Source organism: Oryctolagus cuniculus, chromosome 6 (genome assembly GCF_051225735.1).
Source record: "Oryctolagus cuniculus isolate XC-2025 breed Fujian yellow rabbit chromosome 6, ASM5122573v1, whole genome shotgun sequence".
In the NCBI taxonomy this organism is placed as follows: Eukaryota; Metazoa; Chordata; class Mammalia; order Lagomorpha; family Leporidae; genus Oryctolagus; species Oryctolagus cuniculus.
The window spans coordinates 81,368,876-81,389,981 of record NC_142872.1 but is presented as its reverse complement, the minus strand read 5'-3'; the positions used below and the strand labels follow the sequence as shown (position 1 = coordinate 81,389,981).

Here is a 21,106-nt window from a genome sequence, read left to right as displayed (position 1 = left end):
CACCAGAGCAGTCAAATTAAATTGGTTCAAGCACAACATCTCTGTTAATATTTTTAGCCCTTCAATTAGGTAAGAATTTGATTAATTCCATTTTAATGCAAATCTAGCAGTGGAGAGAAGAGAGGGCCAACCTACTTAATTCAGTCGATTAAGCTCAATAAAAACACAAAACCTTGCATTTTATTCAATTTTAATAACAGAGCAGGTGACAGGCTTCAATAACAGCACAAGAAAAAATTTGTGTTGGCACTGTACTGATGATATTTGCTTATTATTTTCCTTAATTAATTTGGTGTTGATTTGTTTTGTTAAACATGATCTTTGCTCTGCAAACATCTTATCCGTAACTGCATTCTTCTCCTCTGGTGCAATGGCTAAAACAGCAACAGTCAGAGTAGTGAAAATAGTAACGGTAGCACAAGCCTAGAAATCCTGGTACAGACGGGGCAATATGGTTACACCAGCTCTTTTATTAATGCTTAATGAAGCTTATCAGGGAATTCTTCAAATTACTCTGTGCTCACAAAAATTAATACGCTTTATTTCCTCTTTTAGTGCATAGCAAACCAATTGATTTATAATTCCCTAACCATAATTATTTCTCTTAAGGAAAACTAGTCTTACAGATTAGTAGTGATTTTTAGTAATGCGAGCCATACATCTGTGGGAAGCCATTTTCTTTGCACTATGTTGCAAGAGCTACCAGGACTGGAGCCAAAGACAGCCAGAGGATGCCCAGGGTCTGGGCTGGCTATCTTGACTCCTGGTTTTGGGCTGTGGAGGTATGGCTTTCATCAAACAACCTCCCAAGTTATAATAGCTGAAGTTGATTGGAAATTTGTTGTTCCTAAATAACATCTGCTGGCAACATCCAGTGTGCACCCGTGAAGGATGCTTTCCTGAAACTCAGAGAAGCAACATCTTGGAAATCTCTACAGAGACCTCAGGAGCTCCTTAAGTTTGTGCCTTTTCTTGAAAGAAATTCTCAGACATATCTCCAAAATTTATTCAGAGGTGGCTGCTTTCAGTTAAATACTATATGCTATGAGAGTATCTTAATTTTTCTGTTGCTTTTTTACTTTTATTCAAAGTTATCTGATGTTGGAGCTATTAAAAACAAGTTATGGCACGCGCCGTGGCTCACTAGGCTAATCCTCTACCTTGCGGCGCCGGCACACTGGGTTCTAGTCCCGGTTGGGGCGCCGGATTCTGTCCTGGTTGCCCCTCTTCCAGTCCAGCTCTCTGCTGTGGCCAGGGAGTGCAGCGGAGGATGGCCCAAGTGCTTGGGCCCTGTACCCCATGCGAGACCAGGATAAGCACCTGGCTCCTGGCTTCGGATCAGCGTGATGTGCCGGCCGCAGTGCACTGACCGTGGCGGCCATTGGAGGGTGAACCAATGTCAAAGGAAGACCTTTCTCTCTGTCTCTCTCACTGTCCACTCTGCCTGTCAAAAAATTTAAAAAAAAATTTTTTAAAAGTTATAAAATTGCTTTCTCTTTTTACTGAGTCATCAAGTATTTATCTTTGTATGCACATCATTATGTTTGTCATTTGGTATGGTGACTGCTAATATAGTCTTGGAAATATTTTTGTTTTTGATGGCTTTATTATAAAATTATTATTACTAGCAGGGTTTTAAATTTTATTTTAATATTTTTACCTGTTTATCTTCATCTTATTTGAAAGGTAGATGGAGAGAAAACGAGAGAGGGAGACTGAGAGAGAGAGAGAGAGATCTATCTGCTGCTTCACTCCCCAAATAATCACAATAGCTACAGCCAGACCAGGCCAAATCCAGGAGCCTACAACTCAGACTGGGTTTCCCAAGTAGGTGGCAGGGACCGAAGCACTTGAGCCATCATCTGCTGCCTCATAGTGTACAGTTGCAGGAAGCTTGGTCTGAAGAGATGGAGGCAAGACTCAAGACAGGCACTCAGATATGAGATGTGGGCATCCCAAGCAGCATCTTAACTGATGTGCCAAATACTTGTTCCTGTTATAAAATTAAATATGGATAATAGGAAGAGAAGCATCTGTGTGGTACAGTAGAAAAGAGAGCTGAAGTTATGAAATTGATGCCACTACTCATGAAATTGTGAGCTACTCTGGTGCAAGATTCCTTTTGTGCTTGGGGGTGCATTGCCCAGTGGTCCTAGTCCTGGAGATCATTCTTGCTGAATGAATGACTGGACAGAATCAGTAAAAGTCTAATGTAAGATACTGAACACAGAAATTACCTGATACGCTTAGATCTCAGTTGTCTCATTTATAAAAAGAGGCTGATGAAGTAACACATATTTCCTTCTGAGGCTGTTTTCTATACAAATGAATGGCTTATAATCTCATGTAAGCTCATAAAGATCTGCTTAAATCAAATCAAAGTAGGAAGATAGATGACTGTTTACATTTTAATATGTTACACTCACGGGCTGGCTCTATGGTGTAGTGGGCTAAGCCTTCCTCTATGCCATTTTGTGTCCTGGCTGCTCCTCTTCCTATCCAGCTCTCTTCTGTGGCCTGGGAAAGCAGTGGAAGATGGCCCAAGAGCTTGGGCCCCTGCATCCATGTGGGAGATCCAGGAGAAGCTCCTATCTTGTTTTTTTCAAGTAGGCCTACCTCTGGCAGTTGTGGCCATTTGGGAAGTAGACCAGTGGATGGAAGACTTCTCTCTGTGTCTCTCCCTCTCTCTGTCTGTAACTCTACCTCTCAAATAAATAAATTCTTAAAAAATGTATTACATTCAGATTGATCACTGAAACCTTTTAGAAAATGAAAACCAGGGGTTGAGGAAATTCCTGGTTTATTATTGGTTACCTTGTTAATATTATTAATTAAAACATGACACAGAGCTTACTATGCAATATTATTCAATGGATTATAGCACTAAACTTTCATCTTCTAAATCTTTAGGCATGCTGCATCTAAACTGAGAAGGGAGATATAGCATTAATTAATTTATAACTAAATTAACAAAATATTTGTTATATTGCTACATTCTTTGCATCTATCCCTTTGATCTAAGACAAGGCTCTTTGTAAAAACTAAATTTTGTGACTTTAAAATATCAAATAAAATTTAGGAAAAATGATGGCAATGGAACAGGCTTATCTTATAAAATGAAAATAATGTCACTTTGAAGAGGTAACCAAGCTCAACCTCTTTCCTTTCTTCCCTTTCTCTCTCTCCTTCACTTTCTTTATCAAAGTAATGGGGTTTAGTTAATTTTCTATCTGCCTAGATAGATGACAGTGGTATACACATATAAAAAATGTGAGAAGAGGTACCAAGTTAATTGATGTTCATCACTTAATTTAGGGCAGAGTAGAGTCATGTGAGAGGGAGCATTTTCCAGACTGGAAGAATACAGGCAATAGAGATTCCATTTCTCTTTATTGACATTTTATCTTTAACTTTTAATTTTGAAAGATATATTTAGCTTTTAAATGAAATTTTCTTTGAAAAATCTGATCATCCTATCATGATTCTGTTTCTCCTGAAGATCTGTCAAATCAGGAATAGATTTTGATGGGAATAATCAAAATATTCGCTGTTCTTCTAGAAGGAGTTGCAGTTGTGAAAAATTGTGTTTGACTCTCAGCTCCGCTGTGTGCCAACTGCAGTCTTGGACAAGCTGCTTACCATGCCCGAGCTGACATTTTGCCTTCTGTAAGTGATGCTTCACTCAAAGGCGGTTGTGAAGGCTAAATGAGATCACATAGACAAAGATCTTTAGCACAGCACTGGCCAAGTGGTGACCACTTAATCCCAGTAAACTACTCTCAACATGGATAATGGAACTGCAAGAAAATCTAAGGGGAACTAAACTGACCAAAGCAAAAATTTGATTTATTCAATTTGTTTCTGACTTTGGGCTGTGTCGATATATTGTGAAAACATTTCAGAGACATTCAGCCATGCCTTATTTAGCACAACATAGGCCCCAGATTGACTGAGTTTTAAATTTCTGGGCTAGATTACTGCATGCAGTAGAACAAAAGTCTGATTATTTTTCTTCTTGTGGAATCCAGAGACAGAGCTTCAGATACATAACGAAACCACATGACACCTCAAACACTCTAGGGAGAGTTTCTGAGTCCCTCATTCCTGTGGGCACATGGCTGTTGGCCACTTCTTCCATTTGGCTTTCTGCTGCTAGAGCAGGCGGCTTGTGAGTTAGCCTAATTGCTACAATTAACAAAATTAAATGGCTCATTATGTTGTTGTACAATCCCACCCACACTCTGCAGTTTTTCTTTGGGATGAGTAATGAACCTGTCGAGGCTGTCGATCACAGGCACGTGCTGGGAATCTTTCCATGAGCCCATTTTTAGGACAGCAACTGGACAAGACATACGTAGGCAGAAAGAGCTCTGCAGTGTCCTGGTGCTGTGGTACGCGCATACCCAAGCATGCAGATCATTTCTTGGCCCGACCAGAGACGCAGAGACACGGGCTGGGCTGCAATGACCATCCTCAGCCATTCCGGAAAGCTTGAGAGCATCAGGTGGAGAAGCAGTGTTAGGAGTTACAAGCTGGCAGAAGCAGTGATTTTGATTGTTTTCAAAAGTGGCATTGCATTGGTGAAGTGAAGGAATGAAGTGAACTTCTTTGAACCCATCACTGAAATTCCAGGAAGGGCCACCTCATTCCCGCGGTGCTGTCACCATGAGCATCAACCATCCTCTACACTAGATTCTGAAAGACAGGCTGTGCTATTTTTAAAAAGGCTTTAAGGAACTCTCCTTAGAAATATAAAAATGCACCAGTCTCATGCAAGTTTTTTATAGAAATGGTAATGGCTAATGGCAAGGATGTGTGGAAAGTGCAAGAGAGCATATATTTAGTCTAGAAAATGGTTCATTTGAAAAAAAAATCCTTGAATTCTTGTCTAAACATTTTGTCAGAACCTGTTTCCACTTAATGGCATTTGGAAACTTAAAAGCAAATGCATAACCTTATACAAACTTGGTAAGGACATCAGAAGATTTTTTTGCTCAACTCTATCTGTTCAGAGAAAGAAAATTTGAAATGACACAAAGCTATTCTACTCAGCTACTTAAAAGATGAGATCCTTAAGTAATGAAAAAGCTCACTCAGCTGAGGAATGCTGAATTCTATCCAGGGTTCTCCAAATGAAGTTCATACATGTATCAATGTCTTGTAGCCATGGACTGTAAGGATGAGATGATTGTGGAAATGCTGAAGGAAAAGTTTTCTTATCTGAAAGTTCATACATCAATAACACACCACTTCAGATGCATTAAAGGCCACTAATTATGCTCTTTATCTCCATTCCTTTAGTTGGGAAAGCATATATACTTGTATACTTGATTTTTTTAAATGTCACTGGGATATCATTATTCTCATGCATTTTTAATTGCTCATTAGAATTGCATCATTTGTTCTTAGAGGAAAATAAGTCGGGGATTTAGAAATGAGCCATAAATGCTTCATTTTATCTTTATTGTCAGGTTGTCTTTGTATTTATCTTTTGATAATACTGAGTTTCTCACATCAATGAGAGGATTTGTTTTATTTGTGAGATTCCTAGCACTCATCACAAATGAACTGGGTATCTATAAAGTCAGAGTTACTGAAACAGACAACCCATGTAAGGCCATGTGAATGGGCCAACAGGATAGTCTAGGGGAGCACACTTTGATTTCTACAGGAAACTTCTTTTTCCGTCCAAATACTTAAAGTACCAGTCTTTATTTTAAGACAGATATCTATCTGTATTTTAAGATAAATATCTATCTGCATTTTAAGATATATGTATGTGTGTTATAAGATATATATTCATGCATATTTATGTTAAGATAGATTTATATATATTTATTTTATATAAGTATACACATATATATCTTTGAAAAGCTCATGGAAAATGAAAAATAAACTATGCATGGATTTCAACAGTTTTCTGCACCAAAATTAACTTTTGAAATTCCTTTTTTTCCAGAAAATTGAAGTACTTTTTGTACTTTTCTGGGATATATATATATATAGATAGATAGATATAGATATGTTCTTTAAGTGTGGTTTCATTTAGAAATGCTTGTTTGAACATCAAAAAAGTAGTTATTTTCCCTTAGCAGATTTTAAGACTCTAGGCAAATAGTGGGTACACTGAGAGCAGATTCCTCTCTTTATATCCTTATGTGGACTAAATCCCTGAAGGCGAGGAAGTCAGAGCTCACAGATGTGGGATCAGTGGTTCCAATTTGTACACTAACCACAGCTAATCCTTGTGGATTCTCCAGTTCCTCCTTGTAGAGGGTTTATGATAAATTAAAAATTAAATTTTAGGAAAGATTAGAATATGAATACACAAATCAAACAGTTCCCTTATACACTGAATACATTGCTTTAGGTCTTAATACTACAAACTCTGTGTAAACTCTGCATCTAAAAACTGGCAAAATTTGTATTCCCATACCAGTATGATGGCTGTGCAGTGCTTTTTGAATCATGAAAGTATGATTCAATCACCATGGCTCTTGGAAGCAAGTGTTTGTTCTTGTAATCTTTTGAAAGGTTGTCATTTATAACATTTTGGATATGGCACTTCCTTAACAAGAATTCATGATTCACTAAATCATCATCATCTTCAAGTATATTGTATGACAGAGTATTTACATTTTTGGAGAAAATTCAAGCTTCTGACTACTAGTGTCACCTCCAAGACAAAGCACAGTACATTATTTTTTATTTACATAGTAGCCGTTTCAACTCTTAATGTATTACATGAGGGATCAAGTTGAGAAAGAAGTTAGAACTTACGTGATTGAAGAATGATGGGGCCTGTTGGATTTGTGTTCATTGACACTATTATACTGATATTTACTCATGGGATCAAAGGTATAGTCCAACTGAGAGATTCAATTTCCATAGATCATCAGTTAAAAGTTGTCTTGGAACTAACAAGGCTAATAACTCATGGTTCTGCTCAAAAGTGAAGAATTGCCAAAGTAATCTCTCTCTCTCTCTTTTTTTTTTTGTCCTTCTACAGTGGGGGTGCAAAGTTCTCACCAACCGCTGATAAGAAGAGCGTCCTCCAGGGCCTCTACTGGTGACTAGGAAATCCTTCCACTTCCCAACAAAGGATAAGTTAATTTTTAGTGGAAATCTTGCTTGGAGGATCAAATCATGGAGTAGTATGAAGAATGTCTACTGATAAAAATTGTCTATTTTTAAAAAAATCACTTTGGGGTTTTGCACCAAAAAAAGTCCTAGGTTGAACCTCTGTAACTTGCTGTGGATGTCATCATGAGGACAGCGGTTCTGAATGACACACCCGATAGAGGTGGTGGCTATGGAACATGACTATTTTAAGTGAATTCGGCAGTCCCAATAACTAAGTTAAACATTTTCCTTTCTGTTTAGTATCTTGATTGGTATTTAATATATCACTTGGGTTTTTATAAAACCAGGGAAGGAAGTTTAAGACATCTTCCACTGTGGCCAGGTGTGTTATAATGGATGGATGAAAATAACCATTTACATCTTTGACCTCCTGGGAAACATTGGCCAGTCATGACAAGCCCTTTCTAGTTAAGCTGATTCTCTCTTCGCCTGAAGCACTGATAGCACCCCTGGCCAGGTTCCTAGGGGCACTGACTTGCAAAAATAGGGTGATCTTGCAAGAGACAGGTGTTTTCAATCTGCCAAGGCAGGCTGATGGAATTTGTGGACCAATTTCTGACATCCCAAGTGACTATGATGCTGAATGTATTTTAAACAATTCCAGGTCTATAAAAAAAGTGATGATGTCTATGTGTATACCCTATATTTTTATTACAAAAATATTGAAATAATCCATGAGTTATTCCACTCTGCACCAACTATAAAAAAATACTATCAAAGTTTGACTGGCACTTTTAATGCAACAAAAAGCACCATGACCGAGGACACTGAGAACAGAAAGCGGAACAGTTACTTGCTGTGCGGAGGTATTTAAAACCCAGAAGCTTGTTGCAAGAGTGCGACTTTGCAGATGATTCAAATACAAATATTAGCTGGATATAGTGATAAGCCCTCAATCAGTTTGGAAGGGTTTTCTCATAGCGTATTCACTGCTTTTGTTTGCTTATACTTACTAAAAAGTGTACCAAAGCCTCTAAAAGATGCATCACTTTGACCTCAGATGGGACGGGGGCAGTCTATACACAGTGGAGAACTTGATTGTTCATTCTCTTGTCCACTTTTAGGGGGCTCAAGCCACTCATTCTCAGTTGCTAGGGGATTGCCTGTCAGTCCTGTGGTTACGGTGTTTGGCACTAGAAAGGTGTGGCATGGAGTCATTTGTATTGTACAAATTTTTTTGTACAATTTTATTTGCCCACAGAGCCACTTGTTCTGCATTTGGGCCCAGCAACATTTCAGTGTGAGCTGCACAGGCCTGGGAACCAGATTCTCATTTTGCCTCCCCCCTCCACTTCCTCTTTGTATAGTTATTGAATTTTTGCAATTGAATACTGAATCACGATAATCATTTAAGTTACATCACGAAGTCATCAAGCTCGCATCAAAAGCCATACATGTGCTGCATAGGATTTCTGTCGTAAAGAACGTTCTCAACTGAAAGTTAAAAAAAGAACAACAAATCCTGAAATGTGTAGGACATGAACCATTTTGTCTATGGCAGTACACGTGTAAACACACTTGAGTGGGTTGTCCATTGGATAGGCATCTCACGCACGGTATTTGTTTCCAAATGAGAAAATGGTTTATGAATTCTTTTCTAAGTGCTATTACTTTTTTTTTTTTTCTGGAGTCTTGAGGGATGTATTCTCCCTTCCTCTTGGTGTTTATATTCCCACGGGAATCTGAACTTTGCCTCAAGAAAGATCACCTAACCTATTTTGACAGAGAACTGGTGTTGTGTGCGTGTCAGTGTGTAGATGTGTGTGTATGACTCAACATATTTTTATGCAAAGATCAGTTAACTCCATCAAAACACCCTATTGATCAGAGGCAGAATTTTCCATGTTAATGGTGCCCTCTGGCAGATATGCTCCAAGACTGTGTGCAGGAGGGGTGTGGTAGCCACAGTCGCACCCAGCTGGCCTCATCCTTTGGGTGGAATAAGAGACTCCGTGCTGCTGGTTTGAAAGGGGACCAGCAGCAAACAGTCAGCTGATGGGGAATCAAACGATGATCATAATGATGGTCAGACTAAGAACATCACAGCTCACTGCCCTACTCTAGGATAACTGTCCTTATTGCCACAGCCCTGCTGTCACCCTTCAACTGGACCTTGTGGCTCCTGTAGGTCCATTTGTTCTATAAAGTGGTTTCGTATTCCAACCGCTCCTGGATAAGGGCATCATCTTTGTACTGCAGCCTTGGAGGAGACGGGGAACAGTCAAAGGCTAAAATGGCCTTGCGGAGGCTTCGGTCCAAAACGTGTCTCTCCCACGCTGGGTACCTGTTCCTGAACAGGTCAATTTTAATGACTGATTCTTCAATCCGTGGTGGACGAGATGATGGGGTGGACGGGGCAGTGGGGCGCACCTGAAAGACAGGGACACACCCGTCCCGCTCTGCAAATTTCTGGTCGCGGTCGCTGACCATGCTGCGGTTGTTGGAGATGGAGCGTAGGGTGCTCGTGGCCACTTCCGGTGGCAGAGTGAAGGCAGCGACGGGGTCCTCACAAGCACAACTTGGTGACTGCCCGAATCTGGGTCCATTGGGGTGAAAGAAGGCATAATACATCAGCATAAAAACCACGCCAGTTAAAAAGCTGCTGAACACCACGCAGAGCGCCGGAATGGCAAACGCATCTGCAATCTGAGGCGCCTTGTAGAGGTACCAGAGGGCGCTCAAGGCTGTGTTTTCCAAAAGGATCACAAAATAGTAAATGAACAGCCGACAGCGTGTCCTGCCTTCCTTGACGTTGAACCAGCTGAAGATGTAGATGATCCCCACCACCATGTCGAACACGATCTCCTCCCATTTGGTGATACAGAATTCCGTCTCACAGTGGACGATCCAGAAGGTCATGATGCACCAGTGAAGGACGATGAAGATCCCAAAGTAGAGCTGGAACACGGAGGCAAAGAGGGCAAAGGTGATGACCCTGGCGGCGATGGTGAAGAAGTGCCAGCAGAACTGGATGATGACGGCCATATAGCTGATGGGTTTCTTGTCATCCCGAGAGTCCCGGAGGGCCTTCTGGTAGGAGGCAAGGGCCCAAGCCAGGGACACGAGGGAGGCTGCAGCTGTGAAACCTACAGAGGCAAACAGGAAGACATTCTGTCAACAGTGAGACGCAGTGATACCCTCTGGAAGTCAAGTCACAGGCAGCAGTGGGCCTGGGGACCACTATCTGTGACCTTAGCAGAAACTAATTTCTTTGGGTTTTCACAGGACTGAACACTCACTTGGGAATGTAAGCTCTGTCCACTCTAAGGTCCAGACCTTATGGGAAAGTCAAGAAGCAAATAGAATGTTCCTCCAAACTAACATGGACAGGATTTCACTTTCTGTGTGTGTGATGTAAATAGACCAAAGAGTTAGTTTCATTTACTGGGAAAATAACAGTGGGTTGGAGGTTGAGACGTGGGTTGCTGTTTCAAGGTGACCACGTCTACCTGCATGACCTTGGACAACCGTTTAAACTGGAGTCCTAATTGATAAAACCAGGGCTTCCTATCAGCTTTGAGATCCTGTGGTTGAAAGGGATAGATCATCTTGGGTAATCTGAAGACCAGCTGGTTTACCTTTCTGCTCCTAAGCATGAGTAAGTGTAGCTCATTCATTCACAAGGGAGAGCTTACTCTTAAAAATAAGGAAAGGTATCGCCAGAACAATGTTTCTTTTGATGCCTGCTGTTCAGTTTGAATTGATGCAATTCAATACTCTTCCTGAAACGTTGAACTTTCTCATTACCATTGCCTTTAGAGAGACATGTCCACTCACTGTCATTTCTGCCACAGCCTTTCATAAATTAGAGATTGTACTGACATAGCTTTCCTACCACTTCTATTTTAATCATTGTATCAACCCTATTTGGTGAGCATTCCTTCTAAAAGTAAATTTCCAAAATTTAAAAATCATTTTCACTGCTTTCCTTTACTCTTGATCCATTTACTGTAACTCAGAGTTCATCCTTGAAGACCAGATAGGGACAACGATTCCCTAAAATCACACTGGCATCCTTTAGGACAGCTCTTTGGAAGATTTCCAGACACAGAAAATGTTACATCAATCTGCATTGCAGCTGGTTTATTTCATGAGCTGTAGCAAGGCTTACTAAGATTAATCATGGTCTCCTGTTAGAGTCCAACTGGCTTTTTCCTCATGAGGTCTCTTATTAATTATATATAGGAATTATTATATTTTTCTCCTTTTTGGAAGTAATATTAGGTAAGTGTATTGCCAAGAGCTTGTAATGGAATTAGTAGATTCTTTTTAAAAAATATTCTTAGAGGAAGCTGTTATCTACAATGCTTGAAATGTGAACTTAAAAAATGACTCTTGCAGAAAATGGGTTCACTAATTGATAGAAAAAATATTCAGCCAAAATAATTATTTCTTATGCATCCTCCTTGAGTAAGGTGAATTCTAGAAAACAATATTGATACAAAAATATTTTCAAACAGCCATTATGCATGCCTTCTCACAGTAAAGCAGTCACAATACCCAGACATGTGGCACTGAGAACTTGAGATGTTTTTCTGGTCAGTACAAAAATCTTTAATTTCTAAAAGTCAACAGCTACAATGATTTGAGAGAATATCAAAAAGTGCATAAAAATGGAATTAAAGGGTAAATTTATTTTTGTGCAGAAATTTGAAATCCATTTATAGTTTTTTCATACTACTCATTTCCCATGAGCTTTTAAAAATGCACTATATGTGTGGATCTCAAAACTTCTGGCACCAAAATGAACATCTTTTAAGTCCATTTTCCACAATTTTTTACTTTTTAAAAAATTTTATTTAAGTTATACAAGTGTGTTATATTCCCTATTTACAGATTTAGGAACACGGTGACACTTCCCTCCCTCCCACTCCAAAAATGTTTTGAAGTACTCTTGTATTTCTAGGTCAGTTAGAGCCCAGAACACAAAGGAGAATATGTTAATTTAATTCCTATGAAATGGAAGACACCAATATCAACTACAAAGCAAGTTAAAGAGTGAAGAAAGTGAAAGAGGAGTGATTAAAGATTGCAGAAAGAAAATGAGAGGATGGGAAATAACAAGATGATGGAATAATTGTGGGAACAACATGCTTTCTATCAGCTTAGGATATAAGAACAAAGGTTGTGCCATTTTAACATGAATCCTTTGTGTGGCATAACAGCCACTGATATCTTACTCCCATATGTACTATTTGCAAAAGTGTAATTTCTTGAGCCGTCAGTGCTCTCTATTATTGGCTTCTAAGCTGGGCCCTTTAACCCCGGGGCACCAGCACATCTCTTCCCTGCCTCACTACCCCTCCTTTAAGAAGCACCCTCAGCCGGCGCCGCGGCTCACTAGACTAATCCTCCGCCTTGCGGCACCGGCACACCGGGTTCTAGTCCCGGTTGGAGCGCCAAATTCTGTCCCGGTTGCCCCCCTTCCAGGCCAGCTCTCTGCTGTGGCCCGGGAGTGCAGTGGATGATGGTCCAAGTCCCTGGGCCCTGCACCTCATGGGAGACCAGGAGAAGCACCTGGCTCCTGCCTTCCGATCAGCGCGGTGCGCGGGCCGCAGCGCGCTGGCCATGGCGGCCATTGGAGGGTGAACCAATGGCAAAAGGAAGACCTTTCTCTCTGTCTCTCTCTCTCACTGTCCACTCTGCCTGTCAAAAAAAAAAAAAAAAAAGGCACCGAAGCACCCTCAACTCAGGAAGACGACTGCATTGTGGGTCATGCTCCTACAAACCACAGAGCCACAGAGCAGACTTCACCAGGGTGGTCAGAATGGGTTTACCAGTCTGATATTGAAGGCTGTTTTCCAAAGCAGTGAGAAAACAGCCAGAAATTTTAATTACATGACATTATCAAATTATCTGTTATCAGATTTAAAAAAATAGAAAAACTAGCCACATCCAAATTCCCTGGTAGTGTTCACCCCTTTTATTGCAAGTCTATGTTTGAGACTCTGGGAAAAATAACGTGATATTTTGTCAGTAGGCAAATGAGGACTGACCATCAGCTTTACTTTCTATATAGCCTACAATTAAAAATGAATCCATACCAAAGGAGCATCTCCTGCCACTGTGACCACCCCTTTTCTGAATTCTCTGCCTTAGCATGAGTTAGACTTTCTCTTAATCATTTCATAATGCTTTTTTTTCTGCTTAGCAATTAATTTTTATGAAGCAAACATTCTTGAACAGAAAATATGGGATCATTTAAGAGTTAACTCCCTCAGCATTCTTCATTACAAACTCACATCTGCCATGGAACATTCAGTATTTTTACTCTTTCCACAAAGGCTATCAACCTGAGTGTTTCCAGCACCAAGACACACTTCCTCAGCAAGGCACCACCTTATAATTTGAGTATGGCTCTCCAGAATTTCTTTTTAAATACAAATGTTATATATTTATTTGAAAGGCCATGAGAGAGAGAAAAAGAGAGAGAGAGAGAGAGCGAGCACCAAGATCCAGGAACTCCATCTGGGTCTCCCACGTGGTGGCAAGGATCCAAATACTTGAACTATCATTTGCTACTTCTCAGGGTGCCCATTACAGGAGGCTGGATAGGATGAAGAAGTGGGACTTGATCCCTGACACTCTGACACGGAATGTAGGCATCCCAGGCAGTGGCTTGACTTGCTGTACCACAACACCTGCCCCAGTTTCCAGAACTTCTGAAGGATGACAGCCAGAACTGGAACACAGACCTCTGATGATGGCTCCTTCATTTAATAAGTTAATGACAGACATTTAAAATTTTTCTCTGCAAAGAATTTCAAACTTAATTCCAAGGGTAAAAATAGGGCATTGAACATCTATATACCCTCTGGCCAGATTGTCTTTTGGCCTCATTTGGTTCATCATTGGACAGCCCACCCCAATTATTTGAGAATAAATTGCATATGTTGGGGTCAGTGTTGTAGCACAGCAGGTTAAGCCACTGCCTATGATATTAGCATCCCATATAGGAGTGACAGTTTGAGTCCTGGCTACTCCACTTCTGATCCAGCCCCCTGTTAATGTGCCTGGAAAGGCAGGAGAAGATGGCTCAAGTACTTGGGCCTATGCCACCCACATAGAAGACCCAGATGGAGTTCTGGCTTCTTGGCTTTGGCCTGGACCAGCCCCATCTTACTGTCATTTGGAGAGTGAACCAGCAGATGGAAGATCTCTCTCTGTAACTCTGCCTTTCAAATAAAATAAACAAAATTTTTAAAATATTTGAAAAATGTTGTTCATGTAGGCCTTTAAAAACTGCATATGTAATGGTGCTTTACTCTAAGATGTACAAGTGTTTATGTTTTATGGACATGAATATTCTTTCATAACCATAGTAAAGTTATCAACTTCAGTCAATTTAAGATTGAGGAATACTTTTTTTCTCATCAACCATCAGTATACCAATGTCATCAGTTGACCTTAACAATGTCTATTCCAGAATTTTCCCCACTAGTACAGGATCAAGTCTAGGATCAGACATTGCCTTTGTATTACCAATTTAGTTTTCTTTAGTCTGGAAAACTTCCATAGATTTTCTTTGCCTTTTATGATATTGACATTTTGTGAAGAGTATAGTAACTCAAAAAAGCATGCAAGCAAGCAAGCAGGCAAGAAATGGATTCTTTGCTTTGAGTTTCCCTGCTCTTTCCTTATGGTTAGACTTAGTTTATGCATCTTAGGCAGGAATACACAAGTGACATTGAACAACATAGTTTTAAAAACATTACAATACTAAAATGTAAAGATTCCTTCAGGCGTCCAAGGAAATACTTTATGTGTCTGTCTGTATTTTTTTTTAAATGAGTAGCATATCGCTCATGGAAACATTATGCTAAAATCAGACTGCAAACACAGCTACAGTGGACTCCAAGGGATCATCCTATTTCTTAACTTTTTAAAAAAAGATTTATTTATTTATTTGAAAGGCAGAGTTACAGGGAGGCAGAGGCAGAGAGAAAGAGAGAGGTCTTTCATCTACTGGATCACTCCTCAGATGGCCACAATGGCCAGAGCTGTGCTGATCTGAAGCCAGGAGCTTCTTCTGGATCTCCCATGTGGGTGCAGAGGCCCAGGGACTTAAGCCATCCTCTACTGCTTTCCCAGGCCATAGCAGGGAGCTGGATCAGAAGTGGCGCAGCTGGGACTCTAACCAGCACCCATATGGGATACTGGCACTGCAGGTGGAGGCTTTACCTGCTATGCCACAGCGCCAGCCCTATTTTGTAAAATTTTAAAACAGATGACAAAACCTCAGAGCTCATCTAGTGCTATGATGTCTTTTTATGGAAAAGGAATTGAGCCTCACTTTGAAATGTTAAATGATTTATCCTCCCTGTTTCCTGCTCTTCCTTTGTTTCAGGTATAAATGGCCCTTCTTCTACTCCAGAGCTGACCCTCCTGCTTCCAGAGAAAGGATCCTGACCCCCTCTAGCCTGTCTTCCTCTTTTCCCAGAGCTCCTTCCCAAGGCCTTAGAAACATGCAGCAAGTCCCCCTTACCCTCTCCAAACACCATTCACTTGACATGATTTCTTCTCCTTTGCTTCAGACTGATCTCTTGCTTTCCCTCTTGTTCCTTGTTTCACTATTTTTGTCTAATTGTCCCCCAGATGATGGCATTGCTCAGGCTGCAACCCTTGATCCACTTCCTTCTCAGCCTCTCTCTACTGATCTCACTGGCTCCCTACCTTCAATTACTCTCCCAGATCTGCAGGCAGTAAATCCTGTCCTTAGCTGTGTATCCGTCTACCTGAGACCCTACCTGGAAGCCATCTGGCTATAGGTGACAACATTACTTCCTCACAGAAATAACAAAATGAGTCTTCCCTGATCCCATCTGTTGTTGGTGTAAAGCCCTTCTCAGAATGAGAGGGAACACGAATTTCCAGACAGGATGCGATAGTTATAACACAAAGGTTTTATGTGCAACTTGACTGAAATACCATGTTGCACAGTCACCCAAATCCAACTCTTTATGATCCAACTTGGCCTCTGTCACCCAACTGAATCCAGCTGATGATTCAAGGTTCTTTGTTTTCTTACTTCACTGCAGCCTGAGTGATGGACGTGACTTTGAATACAGCAGTCCAGTGACTGTGAAGTTGGTATGATTTTTATTTTTATTCTGTCATTTTGAGCTGGTTATCTTTCCAGATATCTAGATATCCATTTTCTTTGTAGAAGAGTTGATAAAGGACATAGCACTCTTGGAACTATTATAATCCAGGAGTTTTGCTGTGGAAGTCTTTGGGAGCTATTTCTGGCCCCTCAGACATGTGCTTATAAATTATTACATCCAAGGCTTCGTGAGCCAGAGGATGTCTAAAATATCGGTCCATTTTGAATAAAGACTTTTCAGAGTGAGGGTTATGGATCTAATACGAACTACTTAACATGTCAAAAGGAACTGATAGAAATCGATATCATGTAGTCCCAGTGAACGGCAAAGTTTTCAGGTTTTCTCCTCTCTTCTTTTTGCTTCGTGTGGCTGCCTTTTCCTCAGAGGGCGTCTCCTTTTGTGCTTTTCTTCCTTCCCTGCCTTCCACTTGTTCTGTCTTCTCTTGGTCTCTTCTTCCCTGTTTTGCCTGTGCTCTAGCATTATTTTTTCTCTATTTCCTGCTTCCAATAAACATAATATGAAATTGGATTTTTTAAAAAGATTTATTTATTTAGTTGAAGGCAGAATTACAGAGTGGCAAAGGCAGAGAGAAAGAGAGAGGTCTTCCATCTGCTGGTTCACTCCCCAAATGGCCACAATGGCCAGAGCTGGGCTGATCCAAAGCCAAGAGCCAAGAGCTTCTTCCTGGTCTCCCACGCTGGTGCAGGGGCCCAAGGACTTGGGCCATCTTCTATTGCTTTCCAGGCCATAACAGAGAGCTGGATCAGAAGTGGAGCAGCCGGGACTTCAACCGGTGCCCATATGGGATGTTGGCACTGCAGGCTGAGGCTTTACCCACTAAGCTACAGTGCCAGCTCTAGAATTGTATTTTTTTTTTTAAAGATTGTTCACTCCCCAGTTGGCCGCAACGGCCAGAGCTGCACTGATCCGAAGCCAGGAGCTCCTTCCAGGTCTCCCACGCAGGTGCAGGGGCCCAAGGACTTTGGCCATCTTCTGCTACTTTCTCAGGCCACAGCAGAGAGCTGGATCGGAAAAGGAGCAGCCAGGTCTCGAACCGGCACCCATATGGGATGCCCATGCTTCAGGCCAGGGTATTAACCTGCTGCGCCACAGTGTCAGCCCCATAAGAATTGTATTATTTTTAAAATATATAGCTAATTATTTGAAAGGCAGAGTTACAGAGAGAGATGGAGAGATACGCAGAGAGAGAGAGAGAGAGAGAGAGAGAGAGAGAGAGAGAGAGATCTTCCATCCAATGTTTCACTTCCCAAATGGCTGGAGCAGCAGGGGCTGGGACAGGCTGAAGCCAGGAGGCAAGAGCTTCATCCAGGTCTCCCACTTGGGTACAGGGGCCTAATCACTTGAACCATCTTCTGCTCTTTTCCCAGGCTATCAGCAGGGAGCTGGAACCAAAGTGGAGGAACTCAGGGAATCGAACTGGTGACCCTATGGGATGCTGGCATCTCAGATTGTTGCTTAACCCACTATGCCACAATCTCAACCCTAGAACTGAATTTTTTTAAGATTTACTTATTTGAAAGTCAGAGTTACACAGAGAGAAGAGAGGCAGAGAGAGAGAGAGAGAGAGAGAGAGAGAGAGAGAGGTCTTCCATCTGATGGTTCACTCCCCAATTGGCTGCAATGGCCAGAGCTGCACTGATCTGAAGCCAGGAGCTTCTTCCAGGTCTCCCATGTAGGTGCAGGGGCCCAAGGACTTGGGCCATCTTCTACTGCTTTCCCAGGCCACAGCAGAGAGCTGGATCGGAAGTGGAGCAGCCGAATCTCGAACTGGCGCCCATATGGGATGCCAGCGTTTCAGGCCAGGGTGTTAACCTGCTGAGCCACAGTGCCGGCCCCAAACTGGATTATTTTTAAAGAAATGGTTATATTAATGGAAGAATGTTTGGTGTTGCCCAAAGCTAACCTCAAAAGAAAGAAATGTAATTTATTTAAATGTTAGAGGTCTATGGTATGAATTAGATGGGATTTGTCCTCCAAACAAAGTTAGGTTTCCAGTGTGATGTGTTGAGGCAGTAGAACCTTTAGGAGGGAGGTGGGGCCTCGTGGGTGGTACTCAGGTCACAGAGGTTCCATGCTCATGAATGGATGAATGCTGCCTTGGAGGCATAAGTCAAGCCTCCTGGGATTGAATGAATTCCCTCAAGGATGTGTTGTTGTCAGTGAGCCTGGCACCTTCCCTGAGTCTCTCCACTTCCCCCCAGGCTCCCACCTGATGTCACCCACCATGAAGTCTTCACCAGAGCAGAACAGGTAGCAGCATTACACTCTAGATCCCTGGGAACTGTGGATCAAAGGAGCCTCTTTGTTGATTACCCAGGTTCACACATTTTGTTTTGCAGCAGAAAATGGACTAAGACAGTCTATGAAAACTATTCTTTTCTTACCCCTGCTCTGGATTCTAAGGCTTTGCTCTAAATCCAGGCTGGCTTTTAAGGCTTCTCTCCGCTCCCATTGAATGCACTCAACATCACTAACCTTTGTTTTTCAGCTAAGCCACTTGTTTTCCTAGACCTTTTTCCTAACTTGTATCTCAGTATACTTCAATGAGAGATGTAGAGAATTCTTTGTAAATTAATTCTTTGAAAATGACAGACAGCCCAGAGTTTGGTTGAGAGGGAGCATGGCGGGGCAGGGGTGGGGCATGGTAGAAAAAGCTCTATAGGGCCAATGCAAATGTTATTTCCTCTTGGAAATAATAGACAAGCAGCTGGTATGTGATCTAAGATTCTTGGGAGGGGCTGGCACTGTGGCATAGAGGGTAAAGCCGCTGCCTCCAGTGCCTGCATCTCATATGGGCGCCGGTTTGAGTCCTGGCTGCTCCCTTTCCTATCCAGCTCTCCGTTATGGCCTGGGAAAGCAGTAGAGAGACTAGAAGAAGCTCCTGGCTCCTGGCTTCAGATCAGTGCAGCTCCAGCCATTGTGGCCAAATGGACAGTGAACCAGTGGATTGAAGACTTCTCTCTCTCTGCATCTCCTTCTCTCTCTGTGTAACTCTGACTTTCAAATAAATAAGTAAATCTTTTTAAAAAGACCCTTGGGAATGGTATAACCCGGGGTTTCCTTTGCTTTTGAAGCTGCCTGATGCAGATGGGGGGACCTCCCCAGTGTAATTTAGTTCTCTCCATGAGCGTGTTTTCATATCAAGGACTCTGTCCTCTCCCCTCAGAATACTCCCAATTGATAATCATGCTTCATTGTGCCTGCTTAATTATTGTGTCTCTCATTAATGGGAGCCTTTGGGCAACGGCAAGTCCCTGCCCTGCTCACCTTTCTGCTCCCTGGTGCTATGCACAGGACCCAACGTACATTAAGAACTGGAACTTAGAGGCAGGGAGTGAGGCCAAGAAGGAAGGTAGGAAGGAAAAGAGAGAGTATTCCAAATCAAGAGCAGAACCACAGAGTGAGCTGTTGAAAAGGTTTGCACAGTTCTTCATGGCTCCCTTTATTCTGCTTCTTTGCAATTTCAGTTAGAGTCACAAATGCCAAAACACTGTGAAATAAAATCTGTATTCCTGTCATGTTGTTTGTGGTCTCTGAGTGTAAGCGAAAATTCCTGGAAATCTCTAGAGAATATTTCATGGGCTTGTTAGCCTAATTTCCTAGACAGAGGAGGTTCAGGGAATTGAACCGAGGACTCTAATCCTTTGATTCTTCAACGAGAATGAGCTTATTCCTTTCCTTTCTGGGCAGGGGATGCCGTTCCTGTGCAGTAGGCAAGCCAAAGGTCACTGTCTCAGAGACACATCTGCCCACAGGCCCACTTCAATATCCAGACCTCGTGGGTGAGATAGGGCTCTTAAGAAAAAAAAAAAACCAAAATGTACTATTATGAAGAATGTCAAATTTGTACAAAATCAAGCAGAATAGTACAACAAATAGGAGAGTACTTCAGAAAACTAGTGGAAAATGGAATTAAAAGATAACATTTATTTTCATGTAAAAAATTCAAATTCGGCCAGCGCCGCGGCTCAATAGGCTAATCCTCCACCTAGTGGCGCGGGCACACGGGGTTCTAGTCCCAGTTGGGGTGCCGGATTCTGTCCCGGTTGTCCCTCTTCCAGGCCAGCTCTCTGCTGTGGCCAGGGAGTACAGTGGAGGATGGCCCAGGTGCTTGGGCTCTGCACCCCATGGGAAACCAGGATAAGTACCTGGCTCCTGCCTTCGGATCAGCGTGGTGTGCCGGCCACAGCGCGCCGACCACGGTGGCCATTGGAGGGTGAACCAACGGCAAAAGGAAGACCTTTCTCTCTGTCTTTCTCTCTTCACTGTCCACTCTGCCTGTCAAAAAAAAATTCAAATTCATGCATAGGGACGATTTTCAAAAAGTTCATAGAAAATCAATCTTACGTAAAAGTTATGCATGGGGCCGGAGCCTCGGCTCACTAGGCTAATCCTCCACCTAGTGGCGCGGGCACACCGGGTTCTAGTCCCAGTTGGGGTGCCGGATTCTGTCCCGATTGCCCCTCTTCCAGGCCAGCTTTCTGCTGTGGCCAGGGAGTGCAGTGGAGGATGGCCAAAGTGCTTGGGCCCTGCACCCCATGGGAGACCAGGAGAAGCACCTGGCTCCTGCCATCGGATCAGTGTGGTGTGCAGGCTGCTGCGCGCCAGCCGCGGCGGCCATTGGAGGGTGAACCAACGACAAAGGAAGACCTTTCTCTCTGTCTCTCTCTCTCTCACTGTCCACTCTGCCTGTCTATATATATATATATATATATATATATATATATATATAAGTTATGCATGGATTTCATCACTTTTTGGATCAAAGTAAACATTTTTTTTTTTTTTGACAGAAAGAGTTAGACAGTGAGAGAGACACAGAGAGAAAGGTCTTCCTT

At 42.0% G+C, this 21,106-nt stretch overlaps 1 protein-coding gene across 3 annotated transcripts in view; it reads right to left on the bottom strand.

The window, feature by feature from the left end:
- XKR4 (XK related 4) overlaps positions 1–21,106 on the bottom strand; it is a 485,043-nt gene that overhangs the window by 8,463 nt on the left and 455,474 nt on the right. Inside the window, exon 3 of one of the 3 annotated variants that reach the window (XM_070076615.2) lies at positions 6,781–10,229. In XM_070076615.2, coding sequence (XP_069932716.1) covers positions 9,283–10,229 — 947 coding nt within the window. In that variant the 3' untranslated portion in view covers positions 6,781–9,282. Of the gene's footprint in view, positions 1–6,780; positions 10,230–21,106 lie in introns of those variants that run through there. The other 2 variants (XM_070076616.2, XM_089335246.1) reach the window with 2 other exon arrangements.